This window comes from Caloenas nicobarica, chromosome 2, assembly GCF_036013445.1.
Source record: "Caloenas nicobarica isolate bCalNic1 chromosome 2, bCalNic1.hap1, whole genome shotgun sequence".
Classification (NCBI taxonomy): Eukaryota; Metazoa; Chordata; class Aves; order Columbiformes; family Columbidae; genus Caloenas; species Caloenas nicobarica.
The window spans coordinates 27,174,142-27,198,545 of NC_088246.1; the positions used below are offsets into that span (position 1 = coordinate 27,174,142).

The 24,404-nt window shown below is 44.0% G+C and overlaps 1 protein-coding gene across 1 annotated transcript in view; it reads left to right on the plus strand.

Annotated features, from left to right (window-relative positions):
- Positions 1-24,404, plus strand: part of DYNC1I1 (dynein cytoplasmic 1 intermediate chain 1) — a 189,979-nt gene that overhangs the window by 142,020 nt on the left and 23,555 nt on the right. Inside the window, exons 12-15 of the mRNA XM_065627742.1 lie at positions 1,342-1,455; positions 4,201-4,334; positions 6,933-7,077; positions 22,256-22,396. Coding sequence (XP_065483814.1) covers positions 1,342-1,455; positions 4,201-4,334; positions 6,933-7,077; positions 22,256-22,396 — 534 coding nt within the window. The remainder of the gene's footprint in view (positions 1-1,341; positions 1,456-4,200; positions 4,335-6,932; positions 7,078-22,255; positions 22,397-24,404) is intronic.

A 24,404-nucleotide genomic window follows, 5' to 3' on the forward strand; every position in this document is an offset into this window, starting at 1 on the left:
AATTTGGAGAGAAAGAGTAAAATCAGCATCAGAATGCGCCTTGTGACTTACTAGTGTGTACAGGTGGCCTCTGAGCACAAGGTACCATTTCAGCAGCAATTGCTGAGTCCATCTTCGGCGTGCATGCACCCACACACTGTGCGTTCAGATGCTGCCCTTTCTGCACTTAGGGAGGGGGCATTTACCACCCTGGTATTGGACCTGAGAACCAGCCAGTGCCCTGGAGATTTCTGCTTTTCCCTACTGACTGGGTAGGTGCCCTGCAGCTGGATCTTAAAGTAGTCTAAAATAAGTGGTAGTTCTGCCATTCCTTTCAGCAGGAGCAAACGCCAGGTTTCTAACCCTACGTGGAGCTGGCTTAGAAGCTTTGTGGGGATCTCCTGTAAGTTGGTCCTAATTTTCTTTAAATAAGGAAAGCATTACTTGAAAGTATTTTTTCTTTCTGGAGACACAGGTCTTCTATTCATTGGAAAAAGAGGCAGAGAAATATAATTTTTCTTTGCTTGATTTGGTAATATGTCTTACCCTTAATTCAGCAATTATCACTTGTACTGGTCAAAAAAAATTAAATCTTACTGTTCGATCTGACTGATTTTTCACTCTGGAGATTGCTGAATGTGAACCATCCCTCATATGTCACCATGAGATATCAGATGACACTTCAGGCTCAGAATGTTACCAGGTTCCTTGGAAAAGGAACAAGCCAAGTTTCATTATTGCATACCAAGTCGAATTCAGCCTCCATGGAATGACTATACTATGGTGAACCAGGTGTAACACCCTAAATTTTGTCACTCCACACTTATAGTGACAGATCTAAAAAGGTATATTGGCCAATGCTGGAGAACGCTGATGGACTTGTTTGTGTTTTTCTACTGGAGTACATTTGCAAATATGTAGTATGCAAGCCAAATTCTGGAAAAGTTCAACTTTTCTGCAGCTGTTTTCTTGAATAAAGTTTTCATTTTGATTCCATTTGGACAATTTGTCTCTTTCTGCCAGTTATTTTGAGTGTCAAAAGCCATCAGTAGAATGCTACATGTCCCTGTGGGTGAAATCTCATCCACATAATTCAGTATTTTCACAGCATTACTCAACTGGATTGTTGTATTATGAGGAAAATGAAACTTTGAAAACATTTTCACCTTCATAATGTACCTCTTAAAATTTAAATTTTAAAAAATCCCAAAACAATTTATATCTGGCAAAAGCCGAGTCCTGTATTTTCCAGGCATTATGTGACTACTTAATCATTCTTTAAAATGGCATATGAGACATTAGAAATTTGTTCGTGAAGATGTGAGAATGGCTCTCTGATTTCCAGTGTTAATGTGTTTTCAGCATCCGGTGTATTGCGTGAATGTAGTTGGAACACAGAATGCGCACAATCTCATTACCGTCTCTACGGATGGCAAAATGTGCTCCTGGAGCCTGGACATGCTCTCAACTCCACAGGTGGGTTTGTTTTCACCTATATGGGGCCGGGGCAGGGTTGGGGGGAGCAACTTTGGTAGAGCAGGATACCTGCTTAATGGAACATGGCTCCTAAGAGCCAAAACCTCATGTCCTGTACAAACTAAGACCAATGGATGCACTTGAAAGAGTACAGCTTGCTTCCAGCAGTCTCTGCTAAGAGCCAAAACCCATTTCCTTTACCACAAATCATGTAATTATTGTAATACGTTAATACATAGGTCAGTTTCAAGTGAAAATGAAATAATCCATTTTAAAGTACGGTAATTACAGAAGTCGCCTGTGGTATATATTGTACTTACTCTACAGCATTGTTTAACAAATATGGACTAGATTGCAATGCACCCTAGGCACTACGGGTTTCCAAGGCACACAGTCAGAAAGCTTACTTTGCTGCCTGCCTTCAGTAGCCAAAGGAACAAGCAATGCAAATCAAAAGTTTTCGAACTGATTTCTCCCCTCTGAAATGTTTGCTACTATTGTCTTTGACCTCCCCTCCCCTCCTCTTCTTCATATCAGAAAGGAAAGGAAATCCAAGAGAATTGTCCAAACCACTAGTGATTATAATAATGGAAACTAAACAAAGAATCTGATGCTGGAAAAAGATCTGTGGAAAGCATCTTTCAAATGCTGTCTTCTGGAGTTGTACATTTTCTGTTTTGAAACATCACTCTTTTTTTTACCTAATTTCTTGGAAAAAAATAGTATCATTTTTGCTAAACATCATGCAATCTGATCTTGTTTCAAAATGCTGTGTAGAAACTCCTCTTAATGATTCCATTAATCATGTATTAATGTGCAAGTACTATTGCATTATTTATTTTTCAGTGTTGACACAAGAGGTGGGACTCCTCTATCCTAACCTTAGCCATCTAAAAGTTAGGTCTGTGTCAAGTCTAAGCTAGTCCTTTCAGTTCCCTTTACAGTTAATGTAGAGAGAGACGGGGCACTTCTGGAGGAGGACTCATCCCATCCCAGCATGAAATACCATTTCAGATACCCTGGAGTACAGAACTGGCTTCTGGAAGTTATCCCATCTAATCCTCCACTCAGAGTGAGGCCAACTTCAAAGTTAGATCATGTTGCTCATGCTCATCTGAGGCAACAGTATGGATCTGGTAGTTGCGTCCTGGGACTACAAGAAAGCAACACTAATAAAAGTGGAGGCATCTAAAATTACATCTATGTTTAGGCATCTGAATCCCTTCCTCAATTTCTCACTTAAACATCAAGAAGATAAATCCCACCCTTATGTATTCAGTTACTGGAATACTAAATTCTGAAGCAGAGATTTGTGAACATCTCAGTTCCAGTACTTCATCACTCAGATGGAACTTCCCCGCTCCAAAACTGGCTTTCAACAAGGATGGGAACACGCCCCACATTACGCTGAAGTTTGGCACATGGCTCATGGTGATCTAGAAAAGAAAGGCACAGGACTTGACGTCAAGCTACATGCCATAGCTTTAAACTGGGAGGAGTAGAGTGTTGCTGATGTGTGTCAGTCTGAAACTTTCCAAAGACGGAACCAGAGCACTCGTGTACAGCCATGGTGTAGGCGCTGGGAGGAGAGCATCCACCACAGTATCTCGCCATGTCTCCACAGAGACACTAAATGATGATCTCACCCCAGAAGATTTTCACAGAAATATATGGTCCACAGGTGCTCTGCCAATGGTCCCAGGTCTTGGTTTGCCTTTTTAATAGAACAAAATATATTTCAAATAAAAGTGTAAATCAAGCAGAAGTATTTCTCTATGGATTTGCAGCCCTCTCACAGGGATGCCCACTTTCTTTAGCTACAGCAGAAATGCCTTCTGAGAAAAATGCCACAGACTTTGGCCCTAGAAGAATAGTAGCTTAGACATTTTAAACATAGAAAACATACCCACTTAAATAGGTAAAAATGAAAATTGCTAAATCATTCCGCCATTTTGTGGATTCTTGGATTACAGCATTTAGGCTGCACAACCAAAAAGTTTAGAGTTGTGCAAAATCTGCTCAAAGCATATACATCTTGCTACAGCCACAAACTGTTCATGCTGGTTATACTTGCAACAGCAAAAATGGGCAGGCTGATTTACTTTGAAATACAGCTACCAAATAAATAAAGAAAATATGTTTACTGGTTTGCAGCTTGATGGTGGAATCTAGAGGGAATGTTTATGTTTACCTCTGAAAAGGTCTGAAAATCAGTGCTTAAAATGGTGGTAGTGACAGGACCCCAACTTTTAATTTTGTTCTGCCAAGGGACAAATGGCATGGTCTGAAAAGTGCCTCAGGACCACAGGATATTACGCCTTTCCTGACAAACAATTGGTTTCAAAAATGTTTGTAAATAGAAGGGTATTGAATGTTTCATTAGAGCCTGGGGCTGGAAAGCATAACCATTAAGGTATTATCTTTAGTTTCTGCACCATTAGATTTTAAATTCTCACCTGTCATCTCTGCCTGATTTAAGATGATGTAACAAAGACCAGTCAGTGCCTTCCAGCCACTCTCAAATGTGTGACAGACAGTGGAGGGGATGGCAGGAGCAGTGCACCCTAGCATGTGACATTGCATCTTCTCACAACGTCCTATGCAGAAAAAGTCCTCTGGCTGGGTCAAATGATTTCTTCTTCCCCCTGCTACCCTGTGTAACATTTAGAAATTAATTAACAAAAAAAATCCCAGCCAAACAAAAGGATAATAATGAAGAATAATAACCAAGACCTGTTTTGGTAGGAGAGCATGGAGCTGGTGTACAATAAGTCCAAACCAGTGGCGGTTACAGGAATGGCTTTCCCAACCGGAGACGTCAATAACTTTGTCGTTGGCAGTGAAGAGGGAACAGTCTACACAGCCTGTCGTCATGGAAGGTGATGTTCAGCATTTTGTACTCAAATGACGTTGTGTACCTGTGTTGGTGTGAGGTAGCCAAGTGTGTGTGGAGAATGTTTCATTTCTTTCTCTTGAATCAACAGTGTCTGCGCTGCTCTGCTTCACACAGCCAGGATGGGAGCCACCTGACTTTGGGCACTTGTGGGGAGCAATGACTGCTCTTAGGGTTTGATTTCCCTTGCCCTTTTCAGACATCTGCTTGAAGAAGAGGTGACTGGCACCTCAGAAATGCCTCTTTCTCACCAGAGGTCTAGACGGCTAGTTGGGATGTAGGTGTCTGCGTCTGGGCAGGTTGAATCAGGCCCTAGGAGACGGTTTTGTTGCAGGGTAATCAGGCCTAAACCACTTTTAAGAGATGGCAATCCGCTTTATTTTTTGCCATCCTGAGCTCCATCTTCAGGCTCCACAGGCATACATCAGAGAAGAGCCACCATGGGCACACGTGTGTGAGGAGCGGAGCGGGCAGGTTCCGAGGCAGGGACACCCAGGGCATGGCCAGGTGGCACCAGGCCAGGCTGGGGACCGAGCCCCACCAGCCCCGCGCTTGGTGGGCTGTCCGGACATGCCCACCCTCTCCAGGAGGGCGAGAGGGTTTTGCTGTACAGACGGGAGCCATGTCACAGGGTTTGGCCTCGGTCTGGGCTGCCACCAGGTTTATTTGCTGCAGCGTGCCAGGCGGGTACACGAGCTCTGGCTGACCCGCTCCCATGATGTGTACCATGCGCTCCCTCACACACGGTGGTCACATCCCTTCCTCGCTCAGCCAAAACTGCTATTTAATACTGCAAGTTCCTTACTTTGCACCCTGTAAATCTGCAGGATGCTTGTGTGCACTGTTAGCTTCCGGTAGCAGTTTCTTCCTCTGGGATGCTAGAGTGGCTTCTGTAAAGAACAAACTTTTTCACTGATAGATGTAAAGCTCACCCCCACACTTCAATAGTTTGAAAAATTATCTGAATTATTTTATTTTATTTTATCTCATTTCATTTCATTTCATTTCATTTCATTTTATTGTTTCCCTTGACCAAACAGACATAGATATACTAGTTCAAGATTGTAAGGCTTCTTGTTACTTTTACCTTTATTACACATTCCTAATGTTGTATAAATACCATTTTGAATATATTTTGTTCAATTTAATTTTTATTTTAAAATATTTTTATTTTAGCCTGATTGCTGACAGTATTACAAACTTGTGTCTTATTGAGGCATTACACTGACAGGCTGTGTGGCACCTGATGGTTTGAATGTCTTTGGCTGCTGGGATAAATGAAGCATATCCATGGGCATTTCTCACTTCTGATCTTTCAAATACGCTTGGTTTGCTCCTCACAAGAGGATGAAGGTGTCAGATCCTCTGGTTAGTCCACCTTTTTAGCAAACCCTCTCCTGACCACTGACCAATGCACTCCTTTTCTGCTCCTGCCTGTCTTTCCTAGAGCTTTTTTTCTATCATCGACATTTTATTTCCAGAGGCTCCCGTGTCCTTCAGCCCAGCACAGTGGAGAGCCCTATGTTATTCTGTAAAAACGTCTGTCGAAGCACAGCAGATACACAAGTGTTCTCAGCACTCCAGAACTCCCCGTATCCCACCAAGTGCAGGGCAGACAGACGGGGGCAGCATCAGGGGTCTGCTTTGTACCCAGCCCTGCAGCGGCACCGCAGAGCTCAGCCCCAGCTCCAGCACTCGTGGCCAGGGTGCCAGGGGAGCCCAGGGGTGGCCACGCTGTCATCGCCAGCAGCAGAGGGGAGGGGACACAACGCCAGCAACGTGAGGGACCCGTTTGCTCCGGTGCAGCTCCTCATCTCTTTGCATACGCTGTGTTCATGCTGGCACAGCGCTGGCAGCCTTGCCAGAGCTGTGGCTATTTTTAATGCATTTTCTTCCATTTGCAATTTCTCTATAATGTAACTAAGACGGTAATTTATGATTCCCCTTTCTGTATACACTATGGACAATTTGCTTCCAGGAAGAAGAAACCTGTGGACATTCTCTCTTACACAGCATTGTATTTTTCCTTCCTAATAGCTATTCTAGCCTCAGGCTGATGAAATGCACATCTCCCCTTGTTCAAAGTAATGACTGTGTGATACCTGATCACATGAACAGTTCCCTCACTTTTTTTGAAAATTTGCTTCCTAGTGACTTGATTGACTGCTGTGGAAAGTTATTTCAGATATTTAAGAGAAAAATAATTGCTCATGATAAGTCATTAACATATCTGCATTTTTATTTTAATGGTTATACCTTATGATAATGGCTTTCTCAGAGGCATAAGCTATAGTATAATTTAGAATTATCTTATAATTATACATAAATGTTATTTCAAGCTACAGTAGTAGACCGTGTATGTAAAAGTGAGTTAGGCAAGTCTTAAGAAGTAAGATAATGTCTCCCTGTGATGGATCCTGAGCATTAATTGTGCCCACAGCAGTAAACCTCTGCAGGCAATGACTTTACTGAGAGGAGAGAGATTTACAGATTAAATGGAAACAGGAACCTAAGAGTAAACGAAAACATTAAATCACCAGATGTTAAATCACTCTCTGAATGCAAATGTCTCTTCTTCCTGCAGTAAAGCTGGCATCGGTGAAATTTTTGAAGGCCACCAAGGACCTGTCACAGGAATCAATTGTCACATGGCAGTGGGTCAAATTGACTTTTCCCATCTCTTCGTCACATCATCATTTGACTGGACAGTCAAGCTGTGGACCACAAAGGTGAGATATCCAATCTGGGATAGGATGGGTAATGCTACTTGTGAAAATGCCATTGTCAGAAATATTTCAATATTGTCTATATTAAGTCCTAAGAATCAATTAACTGAAAGACTCTGCTTAGAATAGGTGTAGTGATAAAATTATAAGTAAAATATGTATTTAGTGTAACTGTGTCAACCATATTCACCCTGGAGCATAACCAGCCCTTTAAAAGAAGCTTCAGCTGGCCTGCACTTTGGTGTTAACCCTAGTGCTGAGCAATTTCACTAGGCAAGGAGATGCCTTGTACTGCAAGTCATCAAACAATCTGTCAAACACTCTCTGCACAGGCTAAATTGCAGGGCTAATACTGTGCACCACGGTGGTGCAGCAGCAGGAACACTTTTTTCTGCTGGAGCAACAGAGGAAGCACACATACAACTTAATGCAATCAATATCACTCACAAAATTCGTTGCTGTAGGAGGTTGTGATAGCTGAAAAGTATGAATTGTCCCAATGACATTAGACACTGATGGCTGGAAGCAGGGAGGAAACGCACGCTGGAACTTACATTCATGACCACTGGGGATCTGTTGCTGACTACTCTATGGATGTGTCCCCGTGATGTACTGTGAACAAGACAAATTAATACACAGTCTTGTGAAGCTTTGAAACCCCAACACCCCACAGAACTGTAGGAATATAGGGTAATGACAGCATGAGTGAAAACTGTGGGACAGACTAAACACACCAACATAATTTCATTGTACAGGCTGAGTAAAACAGAAGAATGAGGTAAAATCCTAATTATGTAAGTCATCTAAACTGTCATTTTTGTCATACACCAGAGTAGAGAACTGCCTTGCAAACGCCAGTCTTTTGACTTGTTTTTATGCCTCCGTTTGGTTCACATCTTTAGCTGCACCCGGCAGAGTTCCCATACTGGAAGCTGACCCCAGCCAGTAAGTGTCTCAGCATGTGTTCCTCCAAGACATCAGCGCTTGGAGATACTGAGACAGATGCATGGCAAATGTAAATACAAAACCAATCAGAAGGGCTCATGGGACAGCCTTGTGCTGGAAACAGAAGCACAGTTACCTACATAATAACTTGAATCAGTTTCCAAAGTAGCTTCACATTGCGTTTGTCAATAGCCTGATCCAATCTGCATGCTAATTAATAGGTATCTCTTCCTCATCAACAGTGACCACAACTGATGGTTTTGTCTTGTGCTTTACATTTTAGGAAACTCATTATAAGAAAGGTGCATAAATTACCTTATTTGCATGTAACCATATACATCAGTAGACCCAGCCTTAACTGAAGCAGAAGTGGTCCTGGCACCACTAGTCTGGTCTTGGGCAGCCCAGAATGGGTCTGGAATTGTTCCTAGGTGGTAAATGTTAGAAAAGGCTGCAGGATGACCAAGTGATGGAGAGTTTAGGTGTTAGCTGGTTGGGGCTGGCTAGGCTGTTTGGTGTCTGAGATAAGGGAGTCCTGGACAGTGGTAACTGGTGGCAAGGGAATATTGGAGGGTTGAAGCCGAAGCTGAATAAGGAGAAAAGAATTTGTGGTGACCAGGGGGAAGATGAAGGCAGGTACTGAATTCCAAACATACATGTCCAGAAAAGTCTCATCCATCTGCAGCTTGAATGACATTATATTATATTAAGGTATAATAAGGCCTGGGGTTTTTTTTAATTTTAAACTCTGGGATTTTAGAAGTTAGCACTAACACTAACACAGCATATTTTGGGCACAAAGACATTGCAGTTAGCAGTATGCAGTTACCCCTGTGGAAGAATTCAGTGTGCAAATGGTTAGGTCAGATTTGTTTCAATACAGTCAGTTTTCAAAGAACCAAATAATTTAAATTTCTAATATCTGTCAAGCTGTGGTTCAGCTGGCAAGAGGGGCTTCCTGGGGAAGCTGTATGCCCTAGTTGATGTGAGCTGTGGCGTGCACGTGACACACCACAGCCCCACTCAGAGCTGGAAGCTGTGTTGCTGTATTGGATCTCTTGCTTTCTTCTGGAGCAGGTTTGAGCAGCAACAGCCACTGCCCTGTGGAGACATCCTCTGAGACATTAGACAAGTTCTTGAGCTGTGATGAATGTTTCCTTTTTCTTCCAATTTGACTCCTGCAGATGTTTCCTTCCATACTGTCTGGATAATTCTCTTGGATGGAGCTATTACATATTTAGGGGTCTCTCTGTTCAATTCCCATAGTCAGGGCCAGTCAATCAGTGGGCTTTGAGTAAATCCATCAGCATGTTTGATTCTCTGAAACAAATAGTGGATTGATATGAAGAATTGAGCGCTACTGCTGGCTTATGAGAGTTTACTCAGAATTGTTTTATTCCTTTGGTTTCTTATTTGTAGATTTAATCTCTCTATCAGCATCTGATGCCGTATTGCTTTCCTGCTTCTACCAGTGCTGTCTACTTAATCCTGTGTACATTATCCTCTTTAGTCGTGAAATTCAATTCCTTTCTGTTTCACAGGTTCAGAGTCAATGTCCAGTTGTAAAGTGAACTATAAAAGCTCTGTGTTCATATTGTCTATTGATGTTGTGTAGCACCCTGGGGTGCTTACAAGAAAGGCACTTTCATAGCAGGCATTTGACTGATGGATTGAAAGCACCGTCTCCCTTAAAAACTGTGGCTTGACATTTTATAATCCGTTTCTGTGGTTAACACATTTTCTATCCAAAGACAGTTCAACCAGGTGACTGGGAATAAGGTTTTAACTAAGGGAAGAATGAAGGTTCTGTAGATAACACTAATACAAGGTTCACATTATTACCCGTCACATTAGTCAATAATTAGATTCCTGGGTGAATAGTAAGCAACCAGAAGCAACAGGAAAAGAAAAGGAATTCGCAAAGATAGTCACCTGATAGCCAGGGCATTACCTGGTTCCTGATGGAGTCAATAGGGCTTTCAACTTGAATTCATGCTACACCATGTGAGCGAGTCTTGGATGCAGAGCTGTCAAAGTCCTCATGTGAAGCATCTGTGGAGCTCTGCCCTTAATTAGGTATTGTCTGTACGATGCTTTGAAGAGGTAAAGTGCTAAGTGGAAATGCTAAGTGTTGTTAATTAATTAAGCACCAATCCTCATGAACAAATAGCATGAGGTTAAATAATGAAATGTAAGTATTGTTATTATTACAGCAATTGCTGTTTGGAGTGCAAATTTTTAGCTGTTGTGTCAAGGGACAGGAGCTAGCTTGGAATTGTTAAAGCGTAGCAAAACATAAGCTAGTTTAGCTGAAGTATACAAGATGGCTTGTTTGCTGCTGAGGGAGTCAATAAAGGTCTGGATAGTGAGCTGGATTTTGTTAGCTCTTTCATCCACATCTCCTTTATTTCTTATCGAGGGGAGGTGCTAATGATTGTTTTTCTGCTCTTGCATCTCTGCCTAAGTCATGCTTAGGGGCAGTTGGCAAGAAGAGAGACTGGAATAGCTGTAACAGCATTGCTGTATCCCCATTCATGCCTGTCTCCCTCTTTGCCTAATGTTTAAGTAACTGTGGTAAGTGCCATAACCAGGAGGGACAGAGGTGAGCAGACTGGTAGTAGGACTACCAACATAACCATTAGCAAGGACTAATTGAGCCAGAGAATATGTGTGCCTTCAGCAATAGACCACTTACTTCTGTGTCCATGCTCAGTTTTACTTTACTAGCATGTACATCAACAGTAGCTCCTTCCTAATCCCTCTCCTTTGTCTTCTCTTTCTTATGCTCCTCACATGCTGCTCTTCTTTTTTGGTGTCCGGTGTTGTTCCAGTATGCAGTTTGTTATGCTTTTTGAGAAACTACATTTTAAACAGCAAAAAATCACATTTCTATGCTATGTGCCTTCACATAGATTTCTGTACCTTCAACATCTTATGCCTATCTGTTTGATGATTATCTGGGTATGAGCCAGTCCTCCTGCTCTTGGAGTAAATTATTTTACCTTGCACTTTCATACCTTCCTATCAGCATATAACTTCCAGCTCCACTGTTTTTGATTTGGTCTAGAGGTTGAACACCATCTCCTCAGAGGTCAAGCTGAAGTCTATCACTAGAGCAATGCAAAGAAGCATGTGGTGGTGGTGTTGCTAAACATAGATACTTCTGCCCCCCAGTCCCCTTCCCCAAAAACCTGGCTGAAAGGATCCGACAGGATCAACTTGATAGAACAAACTTACTGTGATGGAAAATGGTGTAGCAGAATGAGTCAAAGCATTGCATGATTGCATAGATTAGAAAACGACGCACTCACAAATGGGCAATTTTAAAAGTTTATTAAAATAACAGAGTCAGGTTGTCACTTTTTTAAGATTAAGAACTTACTATTTTTTACACTACAAATACCATGTATCAAAATATCTGGTTACTGGCTCAGACTTATTTTGTAGTATAATTTCAATCACATAAAGTGGGTGAGTGAGAGCCTCTTGTGCTATAGATAGCATTGCCTAAAGTTAAAGATCCAAATAGAAACATAGTCAAACATTCAGTCATGATAAAAGGAGAGTAAACTTAGTGAACTATTACAACAACTTGGTGAATTCTCCCTCATGAGAACTGCTTTAACTGTAATTGGAAATGCTGAAGTTAATGACTTGATTTAGTGAGGTCCTGTGGCAGGTGATACATAGCATTCCCCTGCCTTACGGAAGATATTCCTATCCCAGTGAATATGCAATTATTTATGAAAAGTGTAGGAGCTCTATGAGAGGATCCTGTAAGCCAGTGGTTTGGGCACCAAGCCACGCTGAAAGGGCTGCCTGAGTGGGACTGGAACATGTGTCTTCCCTCAGGGGAGGAAATGCTGTGAAGATCTTGCCATTTTGCTCTGAGCTGTATCTTGTGCCTATGAACAACTCTGGTTTCACTGCAAGTAGGATCTTCTCAGAGTGAAGCTTTGATTTTAATGTGCTGACGCTTCCTGATGAAAACCAGTTTTGTCCACTTGGGGCCAGGTCTGCTTCTCCAGTTCGTAACAGGATCAGACTGGTCTCCAGCAGTGAAATGGACTGATGAAATGCAGAGGTTACTCACACACCTTATCTTGCATACACTTAAGTGTAGAAGAGAGCTGGACTCAGGGAAATTTATGAAATATCACTGTTTTCTATCTTGAACCTGTTCATTCTTAATGTTATTTTCTAAGCTTTCCTACATCCTTTGGGCCATATTCAGTCTTCTTACATTAGCACATGAGGCATTCTAGATGACTCACTGCATGTGAAGTTGGATCCTCCTGGATCCTTTATTATTTAGGGCTTCCATACCTTGGTTTCTCATACAGCCACTGGAAAGAAGTAATTGCAATGCCTACGTTAGATACTTTTTGGAGGTACCACCATTACTTCCCATCACTGACTATTTAGGTGCAGCTTTAGATAATCAGTTGTTGGAGCTTCTGATGGCTTTCTTGCATCTGGAGAGTCTCGGGTTGCATCTAAACTGGCAGATGTGGCAGCACTTCTGATCTCCAGAGTCTGCCTTCTTATTCTGGCTTATCCCAAGCCACTACCAGGAAGGAATCAGCCTCTTTATCCCATGCCACACACAGACGGCTATACCTTGATTCTGCAGCTGGAAAAGCTAAGATACAAGCAGAAGAAAGCCAGGGTGTGTTCTGACCAGATGCTAAACCAAACTATAGGCTGTCAGGACCTCTGGCTTTCTGCACCCACCACCCCACTGAATCTGGATGCAACCTGCATCTGCCTCTAGTGCCATGGTGGATGATCACAAAAGGGCTTGGAGAGTTTAGAGAGGCATAAGAAGTAACATCAAGAAGAAAAAGAGAGAAGCAATAAGGTACTGTGAGGGAGACCAAAACTTCAGTCTATTTTCAGAGTACAGACAGTACAGTACAGACAGTTCTCCCTATTTTCTTGTCTCTGTGGAATTCTTTACTAATCCCTCCCTCCCATTGATTCTGGAGGGGTTCAAACGTCATCTCGGGGGCTGATTTAACCCCTCTTATTTTGGATACCTGGCTAGAATGGTCCCCCCACTGCTGTGTTACAGTACAGAGTTGCTTCTTGACTCTGCTCATAAGGCAATCACCTTCCTTGACACCCATGCGTTTCCAGTGCAGGCTTTTCTCTGTGACAAAAGCAATTAAAATGATTAATCTGGTTAATCACTGTCCAAATGCTATTTTTATCTGATTATAGAGAGAGACAAAGGGTGGTAAAATAGTGTGCTGGATTTCATGAAAACGGTCTCTCTGTGGTGTGAGTTCAGAATCTTGAGTTTTGTCCAAAAACAAGGCAATGAATGAATTTGCTTCAGAGCTCACTTTTGTCAAAAGGCCAAGCTGACTTGGGGAAGAGGGTGGAGTTGCCTGTTCAGACAGGATTTTTTTAGTTTTTGCCCTTTACCTCTGGAGCCAGAGGTCTGGCTCTCATCCAGCTGTACAAAAAAGATTATGGTATTTTCTAGGTAATTTTAAAGAGCAAAACCAAAGTGAAGTCAGGTGGCTTGAAATCAGCCCCAAGTTCTTCACATGAAATGTTTCTTATTATTTTGGTTTTCGGTGTAGCCATATTTGAAAAGTGATAGGAAAATACTCTTCAGCTGGCCGACACACTTCATTTACTCACACGAACCATGCTGCTTCTTTGTGAAACGTTTTGTGAAGAATGACACACACACATACACAAAAATAAAACAGTCATCTAAAATACCAAGGCTGTTCTGAAAAACTCAGTGGACTAAAGTCCATTTCAGAAAACCCCAACACAAATCCAGCTGTAGACAGTGAAAGCTTTATTTGCACATGGAAAGCAGAATTAGATCTTGGGAGCTCATATAATCTGTAAGAAACAAAATCATGATTCCTTTTTTCCCTGAAATCAAAATGCAAACCTCCCACTGACTGTTCTGTTGCAGAATTATGCTGGAGGATCAGGCTCACGTGTAATAGTGAAACATTTCAAGAAAATTATCAATATACAAAGCCTAGGACTTCTTCCCTAATGGAAATTTTCTCCCACCTGCTTCATGACTTCTGTTATCAGTAAAAAAAAGGAACTGTATTCAAAATCCCACAAGATGGACTTCTTTTCAATAATAATTAGCCTCAAAATCATTGCTTGCTGACCCATGAAAGCTCTGCAGGCATTCTGGTGGCAGCAACTACAAATACTAATCTTGACTGTTCAGCAGACGGTGCTGTAACATCAGGTCGTGTCAGCCGTCCTGCAACGTTCCCCCTGCTCCTGCCTGCGCTCCTGGCAGCTGGAACTGCAGCAGCACAGTCACTTGAAAGGTCGGTAATTCTCCAAGTCCACATGCAAGGCTGGGCCAGGTACCCTGTGATGAAGCAGCATTTTCCATTAAAAAAAAAAAAGCTGAATTTTCAGAGGCCTCATACTGAATGTTCCCATCAGAGTCACAGGGTGGGAAACAACCCTCTGAAACATTACCCTGCTCCCCTCCTCGCCTTGTGATTTGAGATAAACTGCGTCTCTTTTAACAACTCGAGGCCCAAAGCGGGGAGACTAATCCCACAAACTCCAGCAAGCGCCTGCTGCTGCCTCTGCTGCGTGACGGGAGAGCATGAGCACAGCGATCCAGCATCTCCCAAAGCATCCCGCTCACCCCCCAGCTCTGCTTCCTGGTCCTTCCTATGCAGGATATGAACAATACACAGTAACAACTAGAGGTAGAAGACAAAATTTGCCCTTCTTCAGTGTTTCAGTCTGTGTTTAGTGTTTCCTCTGACCAGGATTTGGCGATTCTTCTGTCAGTGTAGCAAAACTATACCTGGCTCATATTTCTCAGCAAGGCCTCCGAAGTGCTTCTCTGAAAAAAATCCAGGGATACAGTAATATAAATGCAGGAGTATGAGCTACAGAAACTGTGAATCAGATTGCTAGTCAGGGACAGTAAGACCTTCTACAGTACTTTGAGCTTCTTAAAAGAAGAAATTGAGCCATCTTTATAAGTAGGTAGAAGTTCCAAAGGAAAACGATAGTATTTCTAAAGAAATCTGGTGACTGAAGTGCATACTTAATAGCATAAGAAGAAGTGCTGGCTCACTTAAAGCATGTTTTAAATAAAAGGTGGAAAACTTGATTAACATTTAGCAATGAAGTCAGCAGTCTGAGGAAATACAGAACAAATGGCAAATACCTGTACAGGCTTTCTCCACTGCTGCCATCACACTGCATCCAGCTTGATGTGGGTGAGTGGAGCAGAAGGTGTTAAACCTCAAGCAGAGGAAACCTGTAGGCACAACTCTCACAAGTGTGAAGTAAGAGGGGCTCCAGACTGGGAATGAAATGGCATGAATCTAAACCACAGAAATAGGCATACACCAGCCTGGCCAGCAGGAATCGGGGAGAAAGTTTGGTGAGGAACACTCTCCTCCCTCGTGCCTCACTATAACCCAGTCTGCATATTAGCTTCTTCATAAAATCTTTCTTAAGCCTGTTTTGTAGAGTGTCAAGGCCTTACATACCTTCTTATGTTTGTAAAGTTCATCCACGGCAAGCAGATATCTTATCATTAACTCATTTAAATTTACATTAGACATCGAGCAATACACATTTATATCAAACTCACTGAAAATAGTTCCTCAGCTAATATGCAGTGGTGAAGAGGAATGCCATACTGTCTGCTTTTTTCCTTCAGAAAACAAAAAGGTCTTTTTCCATTGAGTAAGTGGAAAGGCAGGGTAGAAGAGAGCTGGAAGACCAAAGCAGACAACTGAAGTCTAGCAGCACAGCCCGAAGGTGTCGTATCTCTGCAAAGGACTTAAAACAGTTAAGGAGGATTAACCAAATAAGCAGTTTACCTGTCAGTATAGCTTCCAGGCTATCTCCATAGACCCCTAAAGCTCTGCGGTCTGGCTTTCCGATGCTCCTAAAAGTCAGCTCTGACTTCCCAAGTTCTTTTATGTTTTTTTCTCCATGCCACAGTATTAGGCATTAAGATCGGTTCTCATTAAAACCGCCTGTGCCAACCATCAAATCTTTTTGCTTTGCTTCCTTCTTGTATGCTGACCCGTGACGCTTTGACTTTGAAGGAAACCACAAAAATGTAATCATCATGTTATCTCCAGACTTGGTCCGCTCTCATAACCCCTTTCCTTTCGGTCTCACCCTTGTCCCCTCCTCCATCTATAATAATTGCCACATGTTTATGCAAAAATATTGGACTTTCTTTTATTGTTGATAATTAAGAGAGGCAACAATTTCAGCATCTCTCCAAGACCAATAATTTCTAAAAGTGACCAGTTTTCTGCCTTGACTGTCTGCAACTTTTAGGATGCCAAAAACCAATCAGTGCAGTAATACTACAGTACTTCAATAAAACAGGGCTGTGAAGAGTGTAAGGATCAATCTAAAAATGAAGCCTGTTCCTTTGCTCAAATATGGAGTTTAGATTTGATTCAGTGCCCTACTCACCATCTGAGAGTGTGATGACACATGTACCAAGGTGAACTCTCCCTTGAGCACCAGAGGCTCACCAGTGATTCAGCACTGAATCTGACTGCCAGGAGGAATTTAAAGACGGGGGTCAATTTAGGGCACTTCAGTTAGCCAGTGACGTTGGGTGGCTAAAGCTGAAGAGCGTAAACATCCCCCTTTTGCTTTCCCATTGTCATCCTTGAAGGTCTGGCTAGTCCTGGAAAAGGTGGAGCAGACTGCAAGTTGTGAGTTGTACAGTATCGGGGTCTGTGGGGTAATTACACCCTTCAGGGAGAATGCAGACAGGCTTTGCCGAGCCATCAGGGATGTACCTCTAATTAGTGCCTCTGATTTATGGCATCTCATAACAGCTCCCGAGACTGCTGTAGCTTTTAAAAGCTAGCATAATCTGAACTATGTCAAGTCCCATAAGTATAGTACTAAAGTTGGAACTATTGGATTATCCTAAATTAACATAACTATCAGAAAACAGATATGGGAGAAACATGGCAGTCCAGAACCGGCAAAATTCCCATGGAGATCAATCAGTCTGAATGAAAAACAGGGTGTCTTTGACTCCATCCAAATGGAGAACATGAAGGCTTACAAAAGTCGTAGAGCCTTGTACACAGCGGAGAACTGACTCCCCACCACAAGAGGTATGCACAAGTAACCCCAAACAGCTGACATTTGGTGTCCCAGAAGGAGACTGTTGAAGGAGGAAAGGTCAAGACCAGGGTAAAGCTGATTTGAGGAGTATTTGCCTCAAAATTCCCAGCAGCTTTTAGTTGCTGCTTATACTCTCTGCATCTTTTGGGTTGGCCTGGCTAACTGGCAGGGTCGGAAAGGAAAAGATGGGCATGGATTCAGCAAAGTGGTAAGATGTCTCTCTCAAGGTGGAGAAGACTGGGCCTAGCAGCTAAGGTCTATAAGAACAGCAAAAGAGCTCAGAACCCTACAGAAGTCCTACAATGTACCCTATCCTGGTTAATTTTGCATCCCTCTCATCAGTGTGACGTTGTTAACACTTGCTTTAAATAAAGACAGCAGAGTTTTTCTGCCCTATGTATTATGTATGCCAAAAGAGATGTCTTCCTTTGACACCATTTTGTAGGTATTTTAATGCATAAAGGCTATTTATACAGTATTTGGTCCCATACGAGCCAAATTAATAGAATCATAGAATGATTTAGGTTGGAAGGGACCTTATAAAATCACCTAGTTACAGCCCCCTCTTCCCTGGTTTGTTCAAGGGCCAGACACAATAGCAGCCACTCTGCTCAGGACCGCTCTGGCTCTGCTCTTTCCAAGTGCCAGAGAGCCGGAGCTTGAGCCTAAACAAACACGTCAGCTTGTTCGGAAAGTTTCCATGCCAAGGGCTAATGAATCCGTCGTATTTGCTGCACACCTAGAAAAAATCAAATTAGCTTGAATCAACTTATAATACCACACAACACTCACGGCTGTTGATAATACAGTGTGAGCCAGAACTACGGGTTTGGCTTATTGTCTTTACTGTGGAAGACGATGGGGAGACAACAGCGTGTGTGGTGTCACCATACATCTGTACTGCTGAAGGTACAGTCCAGGTGGAGCTGACACCCACAGAAATTGTGCCAACATCTAAAATGCTCCTTTAGTGAAACACGCAAAGCCAATAGCTTTTTCCATGGCTTTTCACAAGTCAGATGCTAGTTAAAACCTGTGGATACATATACATTCCTTCGTATGGATAATTAGCTACTTTACGTGTGGCGCCTTCTGGATTAAAGACAATTCTATGCAAATAAGAAGTGGAATAGACTGGTGAAATTTATATGTGGAAAAAAAAGATATTTTTTATATAAATATATAATATTTATTTAGGTATCTTCTTTCATAGACAAGTGCTAATTCCTAGACAGCTCCCACGTATTTAAAATGTTCACTCAATTGTTCTTTTAAACAATGCCCATATACAAACACTGAGGATGAACAATAGATTTTGACAACATGCTTAAATAAATGAGACAAAAACATGTGTCTTGGAATTGGCTTTTTCACTTTTTCCAGTAAATTCTGAAATCCTGTCCTGTTGAAATCAATGGCAAAACTCCATTGATTCACTAGGGCCACATTTTCACCCCAAACTCTCTTTGTTAGTAATAAGTAGATGTGGCCCAAGTTTGTCTGAAGATACTGCTTTAAACTATTTCTTCTGTTCTATTGAATAACAGAGTGGCTTGATACTTAAGAATGAAAGCTCATCAAGTTTAAATTTCAGTTGTTTTATAATAATAGCCATATGTTAGTTATAGATTGTGTAAGCCTGAAGTTGGGTAATTTAAAACTGCTTTAAAGTGACCTTTACATGGTTCCACATTTCAACATTTTCTAAAAGTGGTTGGTATCGGTCCTTACTCATAAATCCTTACATTAAAAGAATCTGCTGGCCTGGGCCCTTAGTTAACAGGCTTACAGTAAGAAGTCCTGCAAACATTTATATATACACTTAACCTACAAATCAAGTCTTCACAATGAAATCAACAGAACTGCTCTCAGTGGGCAAAATCAGACCAGGATGAAATGTCAGGTTTAAAGAAAGATCAGTCGCAAGATGCGAAGAGGGACCTCCAGCCTGGCCCGACGCAGTTGGGAGGTTCTTCTGTAGTTAAAGGGTGCAAACCAACAAGACATAGTATGGGAAATACTTTATTTTTCCCCATTGAAGGCTATTTGAGCTGGGAGGGCAGATGTACGGAGGGCACTATGGGCGCTGTAGCTCAGCTCCACCACCGCTGCCTGGCAGTCCCATACCCTCGGTCTTTCTCCCTGTTTCTCCAAACACACTGCAGCTGCTCTTGCCTTTTGCTTGGGCTGCTCGCATGGCTGCCATTTCTTATTTCATTGCAGCGCTCCACTCCCTATTCACCTCCATTCATGTCTCACTCCTTGCATGTCAGAGATCTTTCTCAAAAGCCATATTGTTCCTGTTGTCCAGATTTTCCCTCTGACTTCCTATCTGACTGAATACTGCCACTGTCACAGTAAAGGCAACACACACTGCATATCTGCTATGCTGTTAAACACCAGCACTCCAAAGATGTTTTTATTTTGCTAACAGGGAAACTGAGGCACACCAGCTAAAGCTATTTGCCAGGGACTATGTAGCATGTGAACAGCAAGACATAGCCTAGAACCAAATCTCCTGACCTTTCCTTCTAATACCCTGGTCTTTAGGCATGAATTGGAAAATAAACTAAAAAGAACATAAAAAAGGTGTCGCACTCAAAATAAGATCAAACCAAGTTTTGATATGTTGACAAAAAATAAGTGCCGATGGAAATCTTCCCTGGGTTGATTGATACTTTAATAGTCTTCCACCTTCTGTAGAATTCTGTTACTTCTGCCATGACACTACATGTTAAAGTGCTACATGTGCAACAGATTTCCCATGAATAAGGGAAATACCAGCCACCTAGCCGTGGACCTGATTTCCTTTCCCTTCAGTATAATATTGCGTTCAATGCCCATTTTTCCAGCATTTAGACGGCTGATGTGTTTGAACCTAAATTAGATGTTTTCAGTGAAAATACACAGTACAGCAGGTAGACATTGTGGATCCATATGGCCCACCCCAAATACTATTTCCCAGCTCACAGCTGAAAAGATTCACTTCGAAATTTCCTATGAAGTACCTCTGCCTCTTCAAAAACTTAGTCTTCCTTGGGCCCTCAACCCTGCAAATGCTTTAGCACAGGCATGTAAGTAATTCCATTAACATGTGTAAATAACTCCACTGGTACTGATAATTTACTAAGCAGATACATATGTTTGGAGAACAAAACCTTGTGTAGGTAAGAAATTATTATTGTATTTTTTTTTCCTTTTCTTTTGCAAAACTCCAGCTTTGGAAAAGAAATAAAAATGTTACATAAATCTGAGGTAACAAACCCAAGCTCTAATTTCATTTTATTGTCACACAGAACAAAATGTTTGCTATTCTTACGAAATGTGCAAAAAACATTAGGCCAGTTGTGAAAATCTGGGACTTGGTCCTGTAATCATTGAAAATGTCTCTTATTAATTCAAATTCAAAACCTGGCCTATAGAACCTGATCCCTTTGTATCTTCAGTATGTTTTCGAAGGATTAAATCTCCAGATACTTTTTATGGGATTTTTTTTGTACTACCTGAACAGAAATATTTCTTAAGCTATTTACAACACAGTACTGCAATAAGAACCGGACACGTGTGTACTCGCCAGCACAGCAGTACAGAGATGGGGCTGCGCACACCCCCCCCTCCACGTGCGCTCACACCCCCCTCCACGTGCGCTCACACCCCCCCCTCCACGTGCGCTCACACCCCCCCCTCCACGCGCAGTCACACCCCCCTCCACGTGCGCTCACACCCCCCTCCACGTGCGGAGCCGCCGCGCTCGCACCCCCGACACCCAACGAAGCACCTCGTAGCGCGGGAGGGCCGAGAACAAAAGTAGCGGGATTAAACAGATCACTTTTTTTTTTTTTTGCTCGAAATTAATAATATACAAACGAAAAGCGATATAATAATTGCAATCAATCGCTCCGCCTTTTTTTTGGAAAATAACGCACGGCGACGCCACGCACTGCAGGCGTTGCCGGCGGCGGTTCCCTTGTAAAATCACAGAATGTCAGGGATTGGAAGGGACCTCGAAAGATCATCCAGTCCGATCCCCCCGCCGGAGCAGGAACACCCAGATGAGGTTACACAGGAAGGCGCCCAGGCGGGTTCTGAATGTCTGCAGAGAAGGAGACTCCACAGCCTCCGTGGGCAGGGGCGCAGTCTAGAGAGACCTGAGCGCGATATCCCATAGATAGGGCTCGGGCACCCAGAACGGCACCCGGTGCGGCGCTGTGTTTCTCGCAGGAGTCCCCGGCGGGGCCGGCTGGGGCTGCGGGCGCTCGCCCGGCTCTCCCGGCCCCGCTTGCCGGGAGGCAGCTGGCGGCGGGGGGAGGGAGGGAGACCCTCGGAGAAGCCCCGTTGTTTAGATTTCTGTCACAAGCCATGAGAACACTTAATTTCCTTCATCTCTGGAGTTTTCATTATCATTCAAATTTCATTTTCCGTTAATTGATCGGGGATTAGCGAAGCCATTATGCAAAAATTAGTCAAGCCAGAGGCGATGAATAATTCATGACAGACAATTACACCTCTGCTCCTGCGGTACTTCCTAACTTCCCTCCGCCTGCCCGCCCGCTGCAGCGGGCAGCCCTCGCTCCCGGCCGCGGCGGTGGGCCCGGCGCCCCGGCAGCGCGGCGGGGCCGCCCGCAGCGAGCCCGGCGGCGGGAGGCCGGGCCGCGGGGGTGCGGTGCGGGCGGTGGGCCCGCCCGCCGCTAGGTGGCAGGCGCCGCCCGCGGTGCGCGGAGGGGCCGCGGAGGCCGCCGCGCGGTCCCCGCCGATCTCACGATCGTTATCGGGTGCGACCGCAAGCGCGGTTGGCTCGGGCGGGCGCGGCGGAGCCTGCCTGCCGGCACCCCCCTCCCCCCGCCACGGGCGGCGGGAGAGGCCGCGGGCGCTCCCCCCGCCCCGCCACCCGCGCGTCCCGCAGCCCTCACGCCGGGCATCTCATTTATCCCACCGGACAGTTGTTGCCCCATTAAAGCGCAGTCCCACCCTTCGCGAGGACCTTTCATCTGGGGAAGTTTTATGACACTTTGTAAATGTGCAAAGTTTTTAATTAGACTCGCCAGACAGCCCCAGGCAGCACTAGCGCCACGAAGTCTTCATGCTTCTCTCTGCTTTACAGCACAACAAGCCGCTCTACTCCTTTGAAGACAATGCCGACTATGTCTACGATGTCATGTGGTCGCCAGTGCATCCCGCGCTCTTCGCCTGCGTGGACGGGATGGGGCGCCTGGATCTGTGGAACCTGAATAACGACACCGAGGTGAGGCGGCGCGGCGGCCCGACGGCGGCCGGTGCTGGGAAGGCGCGGGCGGGCGGGCGCCGGGCGAGAGCTTAACCCTGTGAGGGCCGGCGGCGCTGCCGAGCGCCCCTTCGCTCCCCCCGTGCCGGGAGTCTGCGGGGGCGCCGGGCTTCCCTAAGGGCGCGGAGAGCCCGGGGCGCGGCGGGGAGGGCAGGTCCCCCTCTCCCGCCCGCCTTCCCGCCCGCCTCCCTCCCTGCCCCGCGGCGGCGCTGCTGCTGCTCTGGGTACCTGTCGGGCGTGGGGAGGGCCGGCTGCGGCACCCCCGGCAGAAAGCCAACGCAAACAGCCGCGGTGCCGGAGTCTCCCTTCCCTCGCTGTTATTTCAAGGTGCAGTTTTAAACCGCGCCCGTTTTCTAGTTTTTTTATTTTGACCCCCCCCGTTCAGCCAGGAGCTTCAAACGCGGCGTCGCCGCTGCCTCCCCTCGCCGGGGCGGTCACGGCTCGGCAGCGCTGCCGCTGGGCCCGGCGCCGGGCAGCCCCCGCCGGCCGCCGCGCTCCCGAGCTGCCTCGTCAGAGCCTTCGTGGCTCCCCGCATTCACCCTCCGCTCCGAAATCTCCGGAGATCACAACTTGCAAGCCCCGTCCCGGTGCCTCCTGCGTGTCAGAAACCCAGCGTGCCCGGGTCCCTTCCCTCGCCTCCCGCCTTTCCGAGCCGCTGGCTACCCCGCTTGAGGTTTTCTTTTAACCACAGGGCATCTCTCTCACGTTGAGATATCACACCCTCACCTTTTTTTCTCTTTAAAATTTGCTGCGAAACTTAACGGCGCAAATGAGAAATAACAAGTTTTCTTCCCATTGCTGTTAAGTAAATAGCAGGGACCATTGGGAAGGAAACATCACATCTTTGAATTTCGCTGATGAGAAAGCATTAATCAGCTTTTTTCAAAGACTGAGAATGGTAAATACTGTATTTTTTAAAGTCATTCTCTAGACGTGCCAAACACTCCTTTTTCCTCCCATCATTTCAGATTTTTAAAAATGCTGCAGACTTACATTAATGTAATTTTTTTTTTTAATTCGAATTTCCTTCAAAAATGGTTCTGAGAAAACCTGTCACGTTGCTTGAGGTCAGTCTTAGATGTCCAGCATCAGTGTTCAGCACGAGAATCAAAATATTTTTCCACATCTGAAGTCTTGTGTATTTTCACTTAATGCCATGTAAAATTAAGAACAAATGAGACTGTAAAAAAAAAAAAAAAGTGTCACATATTAACTGACAGCTTCTTAGTATTTCCAAAAAAGAGAAAACCAAAGAGCAAGTAGCAGTATTTCCCCCCATACACCTTTCTACAATTTGAATTATTTTTTTAAGATCAGTTTGATCATTAATATGCCATTCATGTAAACATGCTGTACATTTCAGACAGAGTAAAATACGGGCGCCTTTTATGGCTTCCAGTGAGTGGTGTGTGCCATAAATAAGCACAGACAGGTAAGAGGAACCAGCACCGGGCGCTGCATTGTCAAGGGGAGCAGAGAGGCCTTTTGAAGTGCTCTGAGCAGGAAGCTGCACAGCCTTTTTAATTAGAGCACATACAGCTGGAGGATATACAGGAGGAGTCTCCTCAGAATTTATTTTGGGAAGGGAGGGACATATCCTTCAGGTGTTCTCATTAATGCAGGCTTAAACACAGAGCATAAAACCAGCATTTTAAGAAGAAAAAAAAAAAATAACCCTTTCCCCCCAAATACCAGGGCTGAAATCCTGCTCTGCTTGAAATCTACTGATGTCTTGCCATTTAATTCAATGAGACTACAATTTCTTTCCAAAAAGTTACTATGGACCGCTTGATCCTGTTCCCATCAATAATAAGGCTGTATGTAGAAAACTGCTGATGTATTTTCAGCATGTTTACATATAAATACATAGGAACATCAGAAAAAAAAAAGAATAATTTCAAGCTTAATCCTGCTTTTCTTCTGCATGCAGGGCCACCCCTGATTTCAGAAATGATTTCCATTCTGAGAG